Source organism: Cladophialophora psammophila (assembly GCF_000585535.1).
Source record: "Cladophialophora psammophila CBS 110553 chromosome Unknown aczJe-supercont1.24, whole genome shotgun sequence".
NCBI lineage: Eukaryota > Fungi > Ascomycota > Eurotiomycetes > Chaetothyriales > Herpotrichiellaceae > Cladophialophora > Cladophialophora psammophila.
In genome coordinates, this window is record NW_006912945.1 from 362454 (window position 1) to 381718 (window position 19265).

The 19265-nt window shown below is 52.4% G+C and overlaps 10 protein-coding genes across 10 annotated transcripts; 8 read left to right on the forward strand and 2 right to left on the reverse strand.

Moving 5' to 3' along the window:
- Positions 1–191: 191 nt before the first annotated feature.
- A1O5_11259 (methylmalonate-semialdehyde dehydrogenase (acylating)) lies at positions 192–1953 on the forward strand (the record flags this gene model as incomplete). Its single annotated transcript, XM_007751831.1, has 2 exons — positions 192–1484; positions 1537–1953. 2 exons carry the CDS (start codon positions 192–194, stop codon positions 1951–1953), a joined length of 1710 nt encoding a protein of 569 aa, XP_007750021.1.
- Positions 1954–2667: 714 nt separating this feature from the next.
- Positions 2668–4537, reverse strand: A1O5_11260 (calnexin; the record flags this gene model as incomplete). The annotated part of the gene is made up of 4 exons (XM_007751832.1): positions 2668–3192; positions 3246–3899; positions 3947–4360; positions 4418–4537. The coding sequence occupies 4 exons, from the start codon at positions 4535–4537 to the stop codon at positions 2668–2670; spliced, it is 1713 nt and encodes a 570-aa protein (XP_007750022.1).
- Positions 4538–4895: 358 nt separating this feature from the next.
- A1O5_11261 (methylthioribulose-1-phosphate dehydratase) lies at positions 4896–5718 on the forward strand (the record flags this gene model as incomplete). Its single annotated transcript, XM_007751833.1, has 3 exons — positions 4896–4992; positions 5050–5551; positions 5601–5718. The coding sequence occupies 3 exons, from the start codon at positions 4896–4898 to the stop codon at positions 5716–5718; spliced, it is 717 nt and encodes a 238-aa protein (XP_007750023.1).
- Positions 5719–6084: 366 nt separating this feature from the next.
- A1O5_11262 (uncharacterized protein) lies at positions 6085–6492 on the forward strand (the record flags this gene model as incomplete). The annotated part of the gene is made up of 1 exon (XM_007751834.1): positions 6085–6492. One exon carries the CDS (start codon positions 6085–6087, stop codon positions 6490–6492), a length of 408 nt encoding a protein of 135 aa, XP_007750024.1.
- Positions 6493–7169: 677 nt separating this feature from the next.
- A1O5_11263 (6-phosphofructo-2-kinase/fructose-2,6-bisphosphatase) lies at positions 7170–10283 on the forward strand (the record flags this gene model as incomplete). The annotated part of the gene is made up of 2 exons (XM_007751835.1): positions 7170–10156; positions 10217–10283. The coding sequence occupies 2 exons, from the start codon at positions 7170–7172 to the stop codon at positions 10281–10283; spliced, it is 3054 nt and encodes a 1017-aa protein (XP_007750025.1).
- Positions 10284–10342: 59 nt separating this feature from the next.
- A1O5_11264 (uncharacterized protein) lies at positions 10343–10672 on the reverse strand (the record flags this gene model as incomplete). Its single annotated transcript, XM_007751836.1, has 1 exon — positions 10343–10672. The coding sequence occupies one exon, from the start codon at positions 10670–10672 to the stop codon at positions 10343–10345; it is 330 nt and encodes a 109-aa protein (XP_007750026.1).
- A 349-nt stretch (positions 10673–11021) lies between these two features.
- A1O5_11265 (uncharacterized protein) lies at positions 11022–13487 on the forward strand (the record flags this gene model as incomplete). Its single annotated transcript, XM_007751837.1, has 1 exon — positions 11022–13487. The coding sequence occupies one exon, from the start codon at positions 11022–11024 to the stop codon at positions 13485–13487; it is 2466 nt and encodes an 821-aa protein (XP_007750027.1).
- Positions 13488–13759: 272 nt separating this feature from the next.
- Positions 13760–14736, forward strand: A1O5_11266 (uncharacterized protein; the record flags this gene model as incomplete). Its single annotated transcript, XM_007751838.1, has 2 exons — positions 13760–14531; positions 14588–14736. The coding sequence occupies 2 exons, from the start codon at positions 13760–13762 to the stop codon at positions 14734–14736; spliced, it is 921 nt and encodes a 306-aa protein (XP_007750028.1).
- A 510-nt stretch (positions 14737–15246) lies between these two features.
- A1O5_11267 (uncharacterized protein) lies at positions 15247–16392 on the forward strand (the record flags this gene model as incomplete). Its single annotated transcript, XM_007751839.1, has 1 exon — positions 15247–16392. One exon carries the CDS (start codon positions 15247–15249, stop codon positions 16390–16392), a length of 1146 nt encoding a protein of 381 aa, XP_007750029.1.
- A 1400-nt stretch (positions 16393–17792) lies between these two features.
- On the forward strand, positions 17793–19032 carry A1O5_11268 (uncharacterized protein; the record flags this gene model as incomplete). The annotated part of the gene is made up of 2 exons (XM_007751840.1): positions 17793–18023; positions 18079–19032. 2 exons carry the CDS (start codon positions 17793–17795, stop codon positions 19030–19032), a joined length of 1185 nt encoding a protein of 394 aa, XP_007750030.1.
- Positions 19033–19265: the final 233 nt, after the last annotated feature.

The window sequence follows — 19265 nt, forward strand, 5'->3', positions numbered from 1 at the left end:
CCTCGGACACGGCAATTTCTCGTCCCTTTACAACCTTCTCCGCAATTTCTAATGGCTGCTTGCTCTTCCACCATCCCCCTCCTCTATTAATTTGCTGGTTGCTTGCACCAGAATAGATTTGTTCAACCCGTGGGTGAAAAGAGCACGCTAGGTTCCTAATCTGTCTTTCGTTTCCCCCATTTTTGGCAGAAATGGCCGCTCGTCGGTCCCTTCTACGTGCTGTCCCCGCATTGACAGCTCGACGGGCCACTGCATCAGTTGCGCCCCAGATCTCTGCATCTCTCAGAATGTCGCCAAACGAGCAGATTGCCAGGCGGCGACTTCATGCCACTACGCGCCACCTTGCCGCCACCAGCACTGCCGTCGCCGACTATCCCACCTCTCACGAACAGATCACCAACATTGTTGACACTCACAACTTCATTGACAACCAGTTCGTCCCCTCCCAAACCTCACAATGGATCGACCTCCATGACCCTGCCACCAATAACCTCGTCACTCGAGTGCCTCAATCCACCGATGCCGAACTCAAGGCAGCCGTCGCGTCTGCGGAGAAAGCCTTCCCGCAATGGCGAGCTACATCCATCATATCCAAACAGCAAATCATCTTCAAGTTGACGCACTTGATTCGCCAGAATATGGATCGATTGGCCGCCTCTATCACACTTGAACAAGGCAAGACATTCGCAGATGCCAAAGGCGACGTCCTCCGTGGCTTGCAAGTCTGTGAAACCGCCTGCGGTATCACCACCCAGCTCACTGGCGAAGTCATTGAGGTGGCAAAAGACATGGAAACTCGTTCATACCGTGAACCGCTGGGCGTAGTGGCAGCCATCTGCCCGTTCAATTTTCCGGCTATGATTCCGCTCTGGAGCATTCCCGTAGCCACTGTGACGGGCAACTGCCTGATCCTCAAGCCCAGCGAGCGAGATCCCGGTGCTGCCATGATACTGGCTGAATTGTGCAAGGAAGCCGGATTCCCAGATGGGGTGGTTAACATCGTCCATGGCTCGGCCAAGACTGTTGACTTTATCATCGATGAGCCGGCCATCAAGGCTATTTCCTTCGTGGGCTCAAACCGTGCCGGTGAGTATATATATACTCGAGGTTGCGCACAGGGAAAGCGAGTCCAGGCCAATCTGGGCGCGAAGAATCATGCTGCAGTACTTCCGGACTGCAATAAGAATCACGCATTGAACGCCATCGCCGGGGCCGCCTTCGGCGCTGCAGGACAACGATGCATGGCACTCAGCACGCTCGTGATGGTGGGCGAGACGAAAGACTGGCTGCAAGAACTTGCCGAGCGTGCGAAGGAGCTAACCATTAACGGCGGATTCGAACCCGATGCCGATCTCGGTCCCTTGATCAGCCCACAGAGCAAGAAGCGCGTTGAGGATTTGATCCAGAGCGCGCAAGATGAAGGTGCAACCATCTTGCTTGATGGACGGGGCAAACACCCACCTAAATATCCCAACGGCAACTGGGTAAGTCCCAAATACTCTCCCAATCTATGAAAGCTTTACTGATTCGTGCTAGGTCGGACCAACCATTATCACCAATGTCAAGCCGCATATGAAATGCTACACAGAAGAAATATTCGGCCCCGTCCTGGTCTGTTTGAACGTTGCCACGACTGAGGAAGCCATCGACCTGATCAATTCCAACCCCTATGGCAACGGCGCCGCCGTTTTCACGCGCTCCGGTCCCACCGCCTCCCTCTTCCAAAAAGAACTTGAGGCAGGACAAATTGGAATCAATGTTCCTATTCCCGTACCGCTCCCGATGTTCAGCTTCACTGGTAACAAAAGGAGCGTGGCAGGGACAGGCCTCGCGAACTTCTACGGCAAGGATGGCATCAGGTTCTACACCCAGTGGAAGACGGTGACAAGTTTGTGGAGGGCCGAGGATGCATTGGCTACTGAGAAGCAGGTTGCTATGCCGACACATTCGTAAGGGAGCTTGAGGTGAATGGAGCAGAGATGAGAGACGCCGAGATAAAGCGGACAAAGGCTCGGTGATATTTTGCAAAGGTGGATATTGTATCTCGAACCAAAAGCCTCAGCAAATGAACAAAACGAACAAATTGATTACCAGCGCGGAACCACATTTAGGGCAGGAACACCAACGCGAAAAGTGTGTGCGAGTCTCGGAAAGACGGTGCTTGGGCATATTTGATATTGCGCGCGTGAGAATGTAACTAGTTTCTGGGACTCGCTGAAGTATTGCCTGCCCTTTTGAGACGATCTCTACCATGCTGAAAGCTGCCTGAAATGATCATGACGGCTTGTCGACGTATGGATGGAACAAATCTCAAGAGAACTGCGGACAGTCATAGCTAGTCTTGTAACAGAAAAAAAAACTGGAACTTTGATGCTGCATAAATCTCGTAAACCTCCCTCCCGAGTTTATGGCCCTGTAGCGGCGCTGCTAAGCAGGCACGATGACTTGATCGGGTAGGCTTTGATCTGATGTACACTAAAACAATTCCCGGTAGAAAACTCCTTCAACATTTGTCCCGGCTGCGATGTATTGTAGTTTTCCGGTCATCCGCCTCAAATTGACTCCTTTTGTGGCTTAACCCAAGCGCATCGATTCCTTGTTCGGCGGTGAGATAGTGGAGTCGCATATCATGTGGTCCAATGGTGGAATTTCCTTGCCAGCACCCGTTTACTCAGAGTTGCCGGTTGATCGAGTAGCTCTCTTACCAGGCTCAGCCTTTATCGTCTCCGCACCACTCGCTGCGGCAATCTGCACCTTCTCTTTGACCTTGGTGGCAGTATCCTTCGCCTTCTGCGCGGCTTTGTGAGCGTCCTCCTTGCTAGGAGCCGAAGAGCCGCCCATGCTTGTGAGGCCCACAACGATAGCAATCACCAATGCCACAGCGCCGCCGATTCCGCCTGCAACCTCGGGCATGAACTTGATGGCCTCAACCGGATCGTTCTTGGCCAAGGTAATGAATAGATCGAGTTTCTCCTTGATAAAAGTGACCGGGTCATCCATGAATTTGATGTCGGAGGGCGACTTGGGTAGGTCTTCGGGCTTGGGCCTGCTCTTCTCCTCCTCGGCTTCTTCAATGGGCCGCTTGACATCGAAAGTTTCGGCGCGGAACGCCGCGGCCTCTTCGACGGAATGACCAATGTAGATGTTGTCGAAAGTGATATCAGACTGCATAGTCCAAATTTCGAAACCGATCTGGCGGGGAAAGTCAATGGCTGCTCTAAGAAGGATGAAAACTAGGCACTTACTGCTCCCATGGGCTCGAAGTTGGAAGGAGTCTTGTCTTCAAAGTAATCAGGGTTGGGAATCTTGCGTGGTGCCCAAACTCCTTTGTAGGCAGGGTTGTCGATGAAAGGAGCAGTCCACTTGCCCTTGTAGAGAGGGTTCTTCTTCATCGGAGGCTCCCATTTGCCGCAGCCAGACGCTTCCTCACACTTGGGGTTGGGGACTTGAGGAGGAATCCAGTCACCATCCTCTTCCTCATCCCAATCTTCTGGTTTTTCAGCCTCTGGGTCTGGAATCGTTGCCGGTTCATCCTCGAGCCAGTCCTCGGGCTTCTCAGCATCCTCGTCGACAACCTCATAAGGTTGATCCTCATCCCAATCCTCTGGCTTGACGGCGTCAGGATCGGGAATGCGAGCTTCTTCAACCCAGTCATCCGGCTTCTTGTCCTTTGGATCGTCAATTTCCTTTAGAGGGTTGACTGCAGGAGAGAAATCATCCAGAAGACTTCCATTCTTTGCGGACTTGTTGTCGATCAACATCTCGAAAGTGTTATCAGGCTTGACAATGAGGGTATAGAGGGTGGTCATCTTGCCAGTCTTGGCTTGTGGAGGGCTCTTGAGGTGTTTCTCTTCATATTCGCCCGTCTTGGGGTTCTTGTGCTGGAAGATGAAGTGGACCTAGGACAGCGTCAGACCAAAAAGCACAAACAAGTACCCTGACTCACCTTATTGGTAGCTCCACACTTGTCGGGACCGAACATGATCACATAGGGAGAGGCGTTGGAAAACTCCTCAGCGTGTAGCTCCTTGTTCTCGCGGAGCAATTTCATATATGCACCTCCGCACTCAAGGCCATTCTGGAGCTTAACCTCATATTGAATGACAAGAGTCTTGCCCTTGTTGTTAATGACGGAGGGAAACTTGGCTGAAATAGCATGGTGAGCGGCTGCGTTCTTCACAACCAAGCCTTTGTCGCCAACAATGCCTGGGAGGACAGTCGGCTCTTCGACGGCCCATTCACCGACATATGCCCAATCCTCATCGCTCTTGGAGTCTTGCTTTTTGGCATGCGAGGGAGTCCATCTTGTGTCCCAATCGTCGGTGAACTGTTCTAGGAAAGGCGCCTTCAGGCTTGAGGGCTAGTCGCAAGATCAGCAGGAATGTAAATGGTACATTGATAGACAAGGTCAACTCACGGTGAAGGTGGGCCGCTCAACTGCACTCGTGGATGTCTCAGCCTCCTCTTGCGCAAATGCTGTGCCGGCGAGAAGAGCCGAAGCATATATGGCCGGGGCGATTGCTGCATTAAACCGCATGCTGGGCCACAAGCACTGAAGACAGAGCAACAATCAATTGGGCAAGAGGTCCAGGAAGCAAATTAAAGAAGAGGATGGATGAGGAGAAGATTGAGAAGAGGTGAGTCCACTCCTGATCGTGGTTATATTTCAATTGTCCTCGAGGGATCAAAGCAAGGTGTCCTTTACGAGTGAACTCCACCCAGGGGATTTCAAATGTCACTCAGATCGGTGAAGCTCCTGCGCAAATACTCGGTAATTAGCACCAAAAAGGCGGGGGATCACGTGTCAGCGTTGGCCAGCCACGTTGAAACTTCATCCAGTTTCTCTTCCATTCTTTCAATCAGGATTGCCCGAAGGAATCTCTGCCACCACTGCAATGGCGGACCAAAACAATGACCATCTGGTCCACTCTGACGATCCAGATCACCCTGCGAATCTGATTCCCAGTCTCTGCAAACAGTTCTACTCCCTCGGTAGGTTGTAGGCGGTAGGCGGTCTGCTTGGGCCGCAGATACTGACTCCCTTTCAAGGATGGGTCACTGGAACTGGAGGCGGCACAAGCATTCGTAAGGATGAACACGTCTACATTGCCCCGTCGGGCGTACAGAAAGAGCTCATGAGACCTGAGAACATGTTTGTCCTTTCATATCCGACTCCCAAATATCCTCCATCTGCACGACAATACATTCGAAAACCCTTAGATCTGAAGCCATCGGCATGCACGCCCTTGTTTCTTGCCGCTTTTGAACGTGGCGCCGGCTGTTGTATTCACACGCATTCTCAATGGGCCGTTTTGGTCACTTTGCTCGTCGAGAAGTTTCATGGCAAGGAGGCTTGTTTCGAAATCAGCAACATCGAGCAAATCAAAGGTATCCCAAAGGGCCCAGGGAAAGGCATGCATGGTTTCCATGATACTTTGCGGGTGCCGATCATCGAGAATACCCCTTTCGAAGAGGATTTGACGGAGAGTTTGGAGAAAGCTATGGAGCAATTCCCGGACACATACGCCGTGTTAGTACGACGACACGGAATGTAAGTACCTTGACCGAATGAGAGTGACGGGTCACTGATCTCGGGCCAGATACGTGTGGGGTAGCAACGTCGCCAAAGCCAAAACGCAGTGCGAGAGTTTGGATTACCTTTTCCAGCTTGCTGTAGAAATGCACAAGCTTGGGTTGCCATGGACGCCGAGGGGATGACGGATAGACGCTATGGAAATGGTGGCCGACCTCTATTCAGCAAGTTCTGAAGGACATCTTTCCCCTTGAGCTGAACCCCCACGAGTATAGATTTTGCGACGTTAAGAGTCGTTGATAATTCAAACGACGAAGTGCGTGACGATCAATACACCTTTGCTCCATAGGGGCAGCGGATATTCAATAGACTACAAATGGCCAATGAAAGATCATTCGCTAGTATTTTGTCTCCGAATCCTTCTCCGAAATTAATCCGTGAACCGTCTGTCATTGCCACAGTCAAACCTTGAAACCAACACTTATAACTTACCATCTTTCGAACGCAACGGTGTCAAAATTGAAGCTCACTTAGCCCAACCGTTTGAAATCATGTCTACAGTGGCCTCAGTAGCATCTGGGTCGCAAAGACCGGCAGCATCGTCAGCACAACGCACACAAGAAGCCAAAGACGCCTTTACGGCTTCGCTGAACGCTGTTGGGGCAAGCATTGACGCTGAGCTGCATGCTCGGGCAAAGAGTATTCACGACAATGCAAAGGTCCTGACAAAGCAGGAGGATGACGTGAGGAAAGAGACAAAAGGCCTGGCTAAAGAAAACGATTCTCTCCAGAAGCTGGTCGATAAGACCAAAAAAGAGATGCAAAGTCTGGGCGACTTGGACGATATCATGACAAATATTGACGCAGATATGGCTTTGATCGAGGAAACCCTCAGAATTGTGGAAGAAGACGAAGTGGAACATGCACGCAAGTGTCACGTCTCAGGGAGCGATGACTGACCACGAATGCACCAATCCTTACATTGCGCCTTAACATAGCGATTTCTATGATGCTCGCGGGGATGAATGGATGTTCCCCGACCACCCCCTGCAATTTGATGCTTCAGCAACTCCATGGCAGTCGAGCTCTTTTTTTCGGAAGTCGCTCACTTTTGAACTCGGGAGCAGATTGGCTAGATAAATTGGATGTTTTATGTGCACCATTATGCGCGTCAGCATGGCATGTCCACATCTTCATCTAGGTTGATAGCATTGGCAGCTTAATACCACCAACAGCGCTTCAGAAACAGCCGTGGACAGCTGTCGTACAGACCCGCCGAGAACGATTTTCAATCATCTGTACGAGGTATGAATGCTGCGGAGGTAATGGCTTCTCGCAACCTTAGTTAGCCTCGTCAACTTTGTAGCGTACCAAGAGCGTAACTAGCACGACTTGCACGACCTAGGCAGCCTTGTGAGAGTGAGCGAGTGACATATAAATGAGAGCTCTACGGCCGCCAATCGGAGGCTTCCTTTCTCCGCGCAAGCACTCCGTATGGAGTACAAGGTACCTCGCGAGCTCGTAGGCTTTCGACTTTCGACTTCCCTCACTCCCCGCAACTCTGGTGATATTCCAACCACCTCGAGGTTCATTTGCCAGCTAAGCGTCTTACGCTGGACGCGTGAGCCACCTCTCCATGCTCTCAGCATTCACTGCTCAGCCCATTGTCGAGCTGAAGCAGCGCGACAAGTCGAAGATCGAGTCAATACTTTCGCACAGCGACCAGCTGCTTGTGGGCCTGAACACTGGCTCCCTCCGCATCTACCGAGTCAAACCCCCTCCCTCGCATTCCACTGAACTAGGCGACGATCATGAAGAACACGATCCTACTAGCGATAGGCCAGCTGCTGCCTCCAAGCCCTCCGAACTACTTCGGGAGTACGAGAAGTTTTCAAAATACAAGATTGAACAACTGGCTGTTTTCCGCGAGGCGAATATCATGATATCTTTAAGCAATGGTCTTGTCTCTATTCACGACCTGGGCACGTACGAGCTCAATGAACAGCTCACTAAATCGAAAGGAGCGAGTACTTTTGCCGCCACAAGCAACATCGTCAAGGACTCCTCAACTGGTGTGCCCACCCTTGTCAGCAGGTTAGCCGTTGCAGTGAAGAGAAGGCTTCTAATCTGGACTTGGCATGATGGAGAGCTCGATGGGGACGCAGCTGAGATTGCGCTATCACACAGTATTAAATGCTTGGCCTGGGCAACGGGTACAATGGTTGTTGCTGGGCTTAGCGCGAATTATGTCCTCGTCGACGTCGAATCCCACCAGGTGAAAGACATTATCGGTCCTGGCAGCATTGGTGGTGCCCCTGGCCAAGAAAGCAGCAGATTGGGAGGGACGATGAGCTACATTGGTATGGGTTCGACAGTCCCAACGCCACTAGCAACCGGGCTTGGAGAGAACGAAATGCTACTGGCGAAGGATGTGAACACCCACTTCATCGACCGTAATGGAGATCCAATTCGTCGACGTCAGGTTCCATGGCGCGTGGCTCCTCACGCGATTGGTTATTCATATCCTTACCTGCTCGCCTTGCAAGAGGCTACCAAAGGCGTATTGGAAGTTCGCAACCCGCAGACGCTCACCTTACTCCAATCAATTGACCTTCCCGGCGCTGTGTTGCTTCAGGTCCCCAATCCAAGCATCAGCCTCGCCCACCAGGGGAAAGGATTCCTGGTTGCCAGCGAGCGTGTCATCTGGAGGATGCAAGGACTCCACTACGATGCCCAGGTTGATGCTTTGGTTGAGGGCAATCAACTTGATGAGGCGATAAGCCTACTGGAGATGATAGAAGAGACCCTTATCAAAAACAAAGCAGGGCGCTTGCGCGACATCAAGATGCAGAAGGCTCGGAGACTCTTCGACGAAAAGAGGTTCAGAGACGCGCTGGACCTGTTCGGCGAGGTCTCCGCACCTCCTGAGTGTGTCATTAAGCTATATCCCGCACTCATTTCAGGTGATTTGGCGGATGAGGGAAAATTCAGTGCTGGGGAAAGTCAAGAAGCGCCAAAGGCCGGGGAGAGCCCACAGAAGTCGCCCAAGAAGACAGATAATGCCTCTAGCCCTAAGAAAAGGGCGAAGGGAATTGCCTCGGAGGCTGATGCGGCAAGCATACAGAGCGTGAAAACCACAGACCACGCAGGTAGCGAATGCCTCTCAGAAAAGGAACTCAAAACAGCTGTTCGAGAACTTCAGGCATTCCTTGCCGATGTTCGCCGTCGGCTGCAACGGTTCTTCAACCCAGACCAGACTGTACGCACTCTGTCAGAAGTACAAATCGCAGCCCAATCCGAGGATGTCCGACAGATCATAGAACATCTTCTTGGGTTACCCACGCTGGACGATGTTGACCTTGCCGTCAAGCTGCTGGATGTAGCCAAGCTAGTTGACACCACCCTTTTCCGTGCACATATGTATGCCACGCCTTCGCTCGCTGGATCACTGTTCCGCATCCCCAACTTCTGTGATCCTGAGGTTGTAATGGCAAAGCTAGAAGAGACAGAACGGTACAATGATCTAATCGAGTTTCTATACGGAAAAAGGCTCCACCGACAAGCGCTGGAGAGACTGCGAAAATTTGGACGAGCTGAAAAGACCGAAGATATTGATCCCCTGCTACATGGACCGGCAAGAACGGTCTCGTATCTTCGGAATTTGGGGCCGGATTTGATCGATATGATACTGGAGTTTGCAAGGTGGCCGCTGGAGACAGACTCAGAGATGGCGATGGAGATATTTTTGGGCGACACGGAAAATGCAGAGTCACTTCCACGTGACAAAGTTCTGGCATTTCTCGAGTCGATCGACATAGACCTAGCAATGCGGTATCTGGAACACGTGGTGGACGAGCTTGACGATCTGACGCCTGAACTGCATCAGCGGCTGGCCGCGCTTTATCTTGAACGGTTGAAGGACTCGACCAAAGCAAACCGAGATCAGCTGCTCGATAAATTCCTGACACTGTTGAGGACATCTGATCAGTATTCTCCAGCAAAGACCTTGGGATTCCTACCTCGGGATGATCCAACGTTCTACGAAGCTCGAGCTATCGTCTTCAGCAAGATGGGCAACCACAAGCAAGCTCTGGAGATATACGTCTTTAGACTGCACGACCCGGCCAAAGCGGAAGAATATTGCAATCAAACGCATCTAGAGGAGACCGGCAAATACTCCAGCAAGTTGGCTCTGCGTCGGAAACCGTCGACCACCGACCCAGTTGACGAGGAACCATCAATCTATCATATTCTCTTAAACCTGTACTTAAATCCTCCGAAAGGGGAGCAGGCACTATTCGAACCAGCCATTGAGTTGATGGCCCGCCATGGGCCCAGGCTTCCACCAAGTTCAACGTTGGAGCTGATCCCGGAAGATCTGCTAGTGAAAGAGCTGGAGTTTTATTTTCGTGGTAGAATACGCAATGCCAATACCATAATGAACGAGTCGATGATATTCTCTGGATTGAGGAAGGCGGATGCTGTTCGAGTGCAGGCTGCTTTGCTGCTTGGGGAAGGCGTCCAGTCGGGTGGTCGAGGGAGGAAGGTGCGGATCGACGAAGATCGGGTGTGCGGTGTCTGCTATAAGCGACTTGGTGGCAGTGTGATTAGTGTGTTTCCTGAGTGAGTTTGTCCCTCGTCCCCTCCAAAGCAATAGTTGTTGGGTGCTGACCCTCGAGACAGCAATTCTGTTGTGCACCTTGGGTGTGCAGTGCGCAAGCAGAGCGAGATTGCGGCCAAGGTGGTCTAATGCATCGAGGCCCACCAGTATTGTGACTCTGAGATACCCATGAGCGACGACTTCATTTCTCAAGTCTCATCCTCCTCGTCCTCTTCGCCGTAGTTCTCTTCTGCTAATTCGTCTTTCCTCTTCTGCTTCAATGTGCCATTCTGACCTTCCTGGCCGACCCGTTCCTTGTCTTCCTCCATTTTTGCAGTCAAGAACTTGTTGATGTCCTCCTGTAGCTTCCTGCTTGATGCCCGGAGTCCGGATACATACTTCGTTTTGGCTGCGATGTCGAGTGATTCATCCTGCTTGATTTGTGGCGCAGAGATCGTGTACTCGAAAATTTTCGAATCGGAGGGTGAGTCGTAGGTGGCGGTGAGGACCGCATGGGGGTGGTCTGAGACGTCTGGCATTGCCTATGAGTGCTGTTCGACTGGCTGTGGTTTACAGTTGGAAGTGTCTGTCTTGCTTTCGTGAAGTTGAGAGGGTCGGTACATACGGTGGGGGTCGGAGGGACAGGCATCTCCAAAGAGGAACATCAACGTCAACAATATCATTTCACCTGCGGATTCTCCTCCACGCACAATTGCTACGTCGTTAGACGACCCCAACCTGTCTTTTCGACCGCGTGAGACGGGTTAAACATGCGGATGGTGCTGTGTATCGTGTAATGCCTCCCGCTCAGTTGATCCAGTGACCTCCCACGCCACCAATCTCCCCAATCCGTGAAGCGAACGGCTTTCACTCTTGCTCTATTCGACTATGGAACCGCCTCCCCAACGACGGACTGGACTCCGGTCGCCAGTCCCTCCTGCCTCTGCAGTTTCACCTAACCCGTCACGCGCGGGCTCGAAGCAGAGCAACCGACCTAGTTCGAGCGGCAGCGACACATCGGGCTCCTCACATCTGTCTGTCGTCAAGAGATCACCTTACAGCCAACAATTACCTGTGTTTATCTCGCATAACAATACAGGCAATGCCTCGCTATCATCCCATAACCGACCGTCTGCGCAGTACATGCCTCGAGACGGCGGCGCGAAGCAGAGTCTAGGGCCTCCGCCCGAACTCCAAAAGCATCGCCCACGACAGCACTCACAGGGATACTTCGAGCCCTCAATGCCCTCCGCCTCGCTTGCAAGCCAGTCGCAGCTCCACGATCATACAGGAATGCCTGCGCTTAACCCTTCTCAGATTGCTGCACAGGCTGCGATGCAGCACCTGAATGCCACGAACCATTCCCGCAAAAGATCGCAGACAGTGCCATTTCCACAAGAGCAGAGCCAACAGGAAGGTCGCCGAAACAGTAGAGGGTCTGCGGGCTCTCACGAGGGTCAACCCTCAGCTCCAGCCCCCGAACAACAGTATCGAAACGGATTAATAGGCACCAATGCAGCGGCAACAGCAGCCAGCGTCGTGTTCCCAAGGAATTTCGCATCTGCTAGTCAGGTGTCGTTGGTGGAGGAAGAGAAGTCAAAGAAGGGTTTGAAGAGATTTAGACCGAAACATATTGTGCTGTCAAGGGACAAGGACAAAGAGCCCAAAGAGAAGCCTCTACCCTCTCCAAACCGACTAGCACCAAGTGGTCTGTCGAAGGTTATGAATGCCTCAACCACGAGCCTAACTGAGTCACTGTCTTCCAACTCCTCCTCCATGTATCAGCTGGCCAACCCGTCGTCATCAACTATCGTTCCCATTCCAGAGCAAAAGGAGCAGAAAGACAAGGCCCACAAACACCATGGTCTGCGCCAGAAACTGAAACTAAAGGACAAGGATGAGACCTTTGCGCTTCCGTTGTCTTCTGCTAACTCCAATTCCCGTCCAGTGGACATCAATAATCCTCAATCCCTCTACTCCTTTGCTCCTCCGTCTCCTAACCCGTCGTCCAACTTTGCCAAATCAGTCTCAGGACTCGACCTTCGGCATGGAGGCCGTGCTCTTCGGGAGAAGAAGAAAGAAGAAAAAGCTCAGGCAGCATTCGCCAACCTCGAACCTGTCTACAGCCGAGGAGAAAGCGACACCTCGGAATGGCCTTCTCTCGGAACTAGCTTTACCAACCAGTCAGTCAGTAATTTCAATACGTACAGCGAGATCAAAGAAGCCGGTGCGAACTTCGGTCTTTCCAATATGTCCGCCGATGACGCTTGGGATCTTCTGAGGGCAAAGATATTAGTGACGTTCGAAGGAGAAGATGTACGAATAGCAGTTGAAGACCTGAACAAGCTCGTCACCATTCACGTGCAAAGATGTGTGCAAAGGAAAGATCCAAGCATTGTCATTGGAGACCTCGAAGACCTCCTGAAGACTGGGCTTCTCAGCCTCAATCATACCTTGCGCAACGTCGCTGATAACAGCCTCGTCCCTAGGCTGGTGAGTATATGGATGGAGGTGTTTGGCAAAATTCTCCCCTTCATGCAGGCTGTCTTCCTTCCACTTGATCAAGAATTCAAGGGAAGAGGCACCATACTCACAACCCCCAAGATGGCTGCGGAATTCTGGGGAGCTCTACCAAGCCATGATAGTGGTAGCAAGCTGTCGTCATCACCGGCATCCGGTGAGGGCATAGATCTTGTGGTCGCTGCAGGTGAAGAGCTAGAGGTCAGACGCATTCTGCTCATCAGCTACCGCGATACCATCGTGCTACCACGCTATGAGGTGCTTAAGTCGACTTTCTCACGACTGAGTCTCGACAGCATCAACGCTTCCATAATGCAATTTGATAACGGCAACAGAAATCGTGGTAACAGCGGCGGGAGTGATAGACCCGGGACTGCGCAAGGCACTGAGCCAACATATGGCAGCTACAACTCTCAGAGCAGCACATTGCTGGGCAGCATGACGTCCGGTGGCAGGTCTCGTGCGACGTCCAATCTGTCGGTGGTGAGCAATCCTGCACAGGACGTGGCTTTTCAATCATTTAGTTCCCCACCAGCAGCCAGACCGACTGATAGTTCATCCTCGCACGTTACGGAAACTGTGGGTCGAATGCTACAATGTCTCTCAGTCTTATGCTCGATACAGTCAGGAGACGAAGCTCAGAATAAGATGGAGGAACTTAACAAGCAACTAAAGCTGAACTGGTTGGGTCGGGGTCGCACTGGTAGAAACCGCAAAGGCTTTGTTGGAAGCAGAGTCCGACCTATGGGACGTGGACTCGACCGCGAAGGGAGCCCTACGCCGACCCCTACCCGACAGGGAACGGTGAGTAGGCAGAGCGACGATGCTGGCTGAGGTGGGCATGGTAGGGGTAAAGCATATCGACATTGTGTTAGGATTTCGGATGACAAGCGGTGATTAACGACATGAATGAGATAATGCAATGGTCAACCTCGACCTGCAAGATTCTCGTTATCCATACATTACTCTCTGTGGGACTGCACTGTCCCACAACTACAAATATGAGCTGTAAAGTGCTTCAGATCTTCCCATTTTCCAACATTCACCAGCCTGCAGATTCGAGCTTTACAATCACCTCCTCGAGCTACTATATTCAACTGGTCAAGATGCCCTTCATCCACTCCAGCCTGGATGGTACGCCTTTACACTACGTTGACTACAAGCCAACCTCAAGTTGCACTCGTCTTCAGCCAACAGACAGTCCAGCAAAGGATTGCAGTAACAGCGACAAAACGCTAGTCTTCATCCATGGGTGGCCAATGTCCCATCAGATGTACGAGCACTTGATGGTGAAATTGTGCGAGACCCACAAAATCCGGTGTATTGCATCCGACCGAAGAGGCTTTGGTAAAAGCGAATGGAACTCTAGCCACAGCAGGGATATCACTTACGATACCTTTGCTCAAGATACCATTGACTTGATCGATCATGTAAAAGTCGGGAAGTTCGTCTTTGTTGCGAGCAGCATGGGGTGTGGTGAATCTCTCTTAGCATACCTCCAGATGCGAGATGACCTCCAGAAAAAATGCCGGGGCTTGATATGGCTGGGTCCTAGTCTTCCATTTCCACTGAAGACAGATTCGAACCCTCTGGCGCCGCCTCGAGAGTTATGGGACATGATCTTGGCGGGGTTCCGCCAGGATCGTACGGGCTTCACCAGGACCGCACTCCCAGGCGTGTTTGGCATTCCTTTCAACATTGGAATCGAAGTGCCCGAAACAGTTTTGCAACGGTTCGAGTGGATGATCGCACAGGCTGACGCTCTTGCGATTGAGAGCTGTATCCAAGTCATCACAAACAGAGATTTCACCGACGATCTCAAGAAACTGGGCGGAAAAGACGTGAAAGTTCTCGTTATTCACGGAGATAACGACCAGAGTAAGTGCATTCGAATCGCCCGGCATGTCACCCACAGTCCTGATGATTCTGCACAGGTAATCCTGCCGAAGCCACCGCGAACCTCATTCCGAACCTCGCAAAACATGCCCAAATCAAAATCTACGAGAAGGCAGCACACGGGATGTACCTCACACATGCTGACCAAGTCGCCGAGGATATCCTCGCCTTCGTACTCGGACTTTGAAAGCGGGGAGGGAACTTCTAGGCGAGGATCTCGAGGCCCCTAGGCCTATCAGAATGCGTGGCTAGGCATTCGCGTTACGCTTCCTCCCCCACATCGGTCAAGAATCCCCGTGTTCCTGGTTGGCTACGGACCTTCCTTTTGCGGACCATAACGTTATGGCCTGCAGCTCGGGTACTTTGGAGACTCGGCGAGTCGGCTTTGCTCACTCACCAAGGGGGTTGTTGTCTACCCAGTACTTCAACCCTATATCACAGACAGCAGCAACGATTTCTCTGAGATCAAGCAGATGAAACACCGGACATAACACACACTTCGAGCATACACGTGCTCTCCCTCTGTCCTTTTTGTGGACTTTGGCAGCCTTTTGATCCCTTCACTGAGGAACCTCACGCGAGTGATACTGTCTTTAGGTTAGTCGTCCAAGATACCGTCTGTGCCAGAAATCCTCGTCTTTTATATTTGCGCTCGTTCTTTCTTTTCTCTTGGAAGGCATATAAGGCTATGTCGGAAATGAGAGGCCAGATCAAGCGCAAGGCCGCACCGTTGGCGATTCCACAACCTGGGGAGAACGCAGCGGAAAGGAAACGGGTGCTCAATGTCCTTGCCCAACGACGATACCGCCAGCGACGGAAAGAACACATCAAAAAGCTCGAATCACAAGCAGCGGATGTGAACGGGGATGCCAACGTGTTCTATGGACAGAGCCCTCCTTTGACAACGAGCCTAAGCGTAGCACCATGCGCCAATGGAGCACAAACGGAAGCTGGTAGTGAACCATGGCATTCATCATTCCAGCAACCAGACATATCGTTTGATGACAGCACTTGCGAATACCCAATCAAGACAGCTGGGGAAACTGCGTCGTTCCCTGCTCTACCAGATGCTTTTGCTGGCTACGACGCATACTCCTTCACCAGCATTGCTGCCGACGACGAGGCTCTCTGGGATACGTCGATACTGCTGCCTTCTTTGCCGAGCACACCGCTGTCACCGTCAAAGCATACGTCTTCGAGCGAGAGCGAGACGTGGTCGCTGGCACCTTTCCCGGCAGCCACCGGAAGTCCGGGGACCGGTCAGACGACGCCTCAAGCGCAGTCCATATTTGAGCAGGAGATGACATATGCATTCCCCGACGAAGCACACTTGGAGATGATCGAGCTTACCTTACTTCGGGGCTGTATGTCAATCGCTAGGCGGATGAAAGTCGAAGACATCATATGGTCGCTGACCTCAACATCGCCGTTCGCTGATTCTTCGACAGCGCTGGCACAGTTCGATCACCTACCGAGTAATTTACAACCGACGCTGACTCAAATGACCATCCCGCACCACCCAGTTATTGACCTCCTACCCTGGCCATCGGCGCGCGACAGAATGATCAAGGTGCTTTCACAGCCTCCCAAGTTTCGACCTCCGGGGGCAGCCTCGCCAATGGTCCTACTGGACTTCGTGTATGACCTTGAGGACAGCGCAGAGGGCGTCAGGATAAGCGGCAGTGATCCATTCTCGGAGATGAACTGGGAGGTGGGCGAAAAGGTGTTCAAGTCGTGGTGGTGGATTCTCGATAGAGATATCATCAAGAGAAGCAATGAACTGCGAGCGTCGAGGGGCGCGCCGATGCTGGGGAGCGGGAGAATTGTAGGGGAGGTGGTATGAGCACGGCAGAGAGCCTGGGAAGATGAGATCCTTCTCTGCTGTCTGTACCTCTTGGATGACTGATATGGGTTGTTGCTATCTTTGGTACCTGCGAGCCGGCAGGGATGTATCCCGGACGATAAGGCAATTCCCCCGTCTGCTCGTATCTGGACATTTGCTTGGCAGATCAGCGAGCATTGCCATTGACCCATTTGGCTGAAAAGAGAATCCTGGATCCAACCAGTTATACTCGGTACCTTCTCGTATACGAGCACCTTGCATGATGCTGACACGTGCGGGAGCTATTCGTCTTCTAGTCTTTAGCCGACACCTTCCATCTCTCGACTATGTGTTCTGTAATAGCTCGTTCTCTTCTCTTCTTTCCTGTTGTCGCAGCCCTATTTTGCAGGCAATTTCACGCCAGCCACCACACCCACCATGGCGGAGGTTAGGGCTGTTTGGCGCAGACGGGGCGTTCGTAATTCAATTTCGGGGCCACTTCCTTCGCCCCACGAGTCAGCTCCATGCCATTGGAAGGCGAAGGGTGCTCCTTTCATAGTGATGACGGTGGCCGGCGCAATACTGGGTAAGCGAGTTTGCGACTTCAATCCCCAGCCTCCTGCGTGTTTTTTTCCTGATTCCCTTTTTCCTCTCACATTGTGTCTCGACATTCGTCCGCGTGCGGATGGCGTGGATGGATCATACTTAAACATGCGAGGGTGTTCAATACTTTTAGTGATTGCGAGAACAGACCCCCAGGACAGCATGGGTAATGCTTCGACCCTGCGACGAAGGCTCAGTTGGATTCTGTTGCTTGGGACAAGCAGCTCCCTGAGCTTGTCCTGTCTAGCCTTTTCCAGCGCGCTTCTGGGCTTCTGGGTCTGCTGAGCGAGGGTTGTCCCTGACTGTTGGAGCCGAACTCAGAACTGGCGATTGTTATCTTCCAGGTCTGCTCCATTCGGCAAGATTTCCTTGCTTCAGGCTTCCAGCTTCTGTCCTCTGGCTTCTAACAGCAAAAAGACCCATGTTTTGGAGAGCCTGGCCTTGCAGGAATGCCTTTGCGCTATCCAATGCTAGGTGAGCTGGACCCATCGGTACCTGCATGAGGCTGCATGGTTTGCCCTCGCCATCGTGCAGAGTGCAGGCAGCTTGCAGAGCTAGCAACACCCGTCAGCTGCTCTCTGGCGCCGCCCTCAAAGGTCAGCTGTTCCGTCGAGTTACACGCAGGAGACCTTCATCCCTGAGAGATCCCTAACCTCGTCCACCACTCTTCTTCTCGTTTGTTGCTTTCCTTTCTGTTCTTTCGTTGTTCTCGTGGGTTATTTACACAATCACACTCCAACGGCCGCCGGCGCAAAGAGGGCCTTTGACCTCGACATTGTACCTACACACCTTGTCGATCTCGCTCGTTTTGGCTCATAATGCGTCGGTCCCTCACTCTTTTCCTCGGCCTCGCTGCCCTGGGATTTGCTCAGGACAGTGGTACTCCCACGACTGCGACTGATTCATCGACGGCTACCCCCACTGATTCTGCCACTTCTGCGCCCGCTCCCACATCTTCGAGTACTAGTTACGGCGCAGAGTCTAGCAACTCGACAACTGCTACAAGCACGACACAAGGGCCCATAACACACACGGTTGCGGTGGCTTTGGTATGGGATGCGCCAGGGAAGTCATGTCGAGAGACATAACTGATTCACAAAGTAGGCAGGCTTTACATTCGCCCCCGACGTGACTCTGGCCAAAGTAGGCGATACAATTCTGTTTCAATTCTACCCTAACAACCACTCCGTCATTCGCGCAGAATACGGATATCCTTGCGTTCCCTACGAAGACACTGGCGTCGACAAGGTTGGATTCTTCTCAGGCTTTTATCCCGTCGAGGCAGTATTGCCCGACCCACCTCAATGGTCGATCCTGGTCAATGATACCAACCCAATCTTTTATTATTGCGGAGCGGCGGGATCGTGTATCGACCATCAGATGGTTGGCGTCATAAATCCCAATGCCACGACGTCCCTACAACACCAAAAAGACCTCGCAGCAGAATCACAGTTCATGTTACTGCCGGGGCAACCTTGGCCCAACGAGAGCGAGAATCCACTCGCCACGTCGTCCCCAACCACCAGTGCAACGTCGACTGCTTCGGCGACCAACTCTCCGTCAACCGGGGCTGCTGATAAGTCTTCCTCTGGTTCGAGCCTCTCCGGCGGCGCGATCGCTGGAATTGCAATCGGAGCCTCCGCCGTGGCTCTCGCCGCCGCCGTCGCACTCTATCTCTGTGGTCGCCAATCCCGCGCCCGCGAGTCTAGCATAAAACATATCGACGACCGCCCCAACACAGGCCACGCGACCCAAGTTTCCTACAATCCGCACGCGCCGCATGGCCACATGTCCTACATAACAGACCCAACCAAGCATATGTCTATGCATAGCAGCGTCGTGGGCATGGCACCTTCTCCAGCGTTGCCTGGATACGTACCTTCACATGATCCCACTATGTCGCCCCCTCTACATCCCGCGTATCCAGCGCCTATCAGCGACTCGCTCAGCCCCGAGTCAATTGCGCCAGGGAGCGACGTCGCTGCACCACACAGCCCGAGCCCGAGTCAGATGTACTCGGTCCCGGCGTATAGCATTGGTGTCCCACAGAGCATGTAAGCCTCATTGATGCCATCCCCGGAACAAATCAAGAACAGAAAATGCTAATTGTGTGAACAGGACGGGAACACCGGTCCACTCCGTAATATATAGCGCCCCGCCGCCCCCGCATATCCATGAGATGGCGGCCTCGGAGCCTCTGCCCCGGCCACAGTCACCTCCGTCTCCGGGTGGTGGGATCATGGGCTTCATTCGGAGGTCAAGCGTGAGCAAAGCCGGAGGCGTGGAACGGT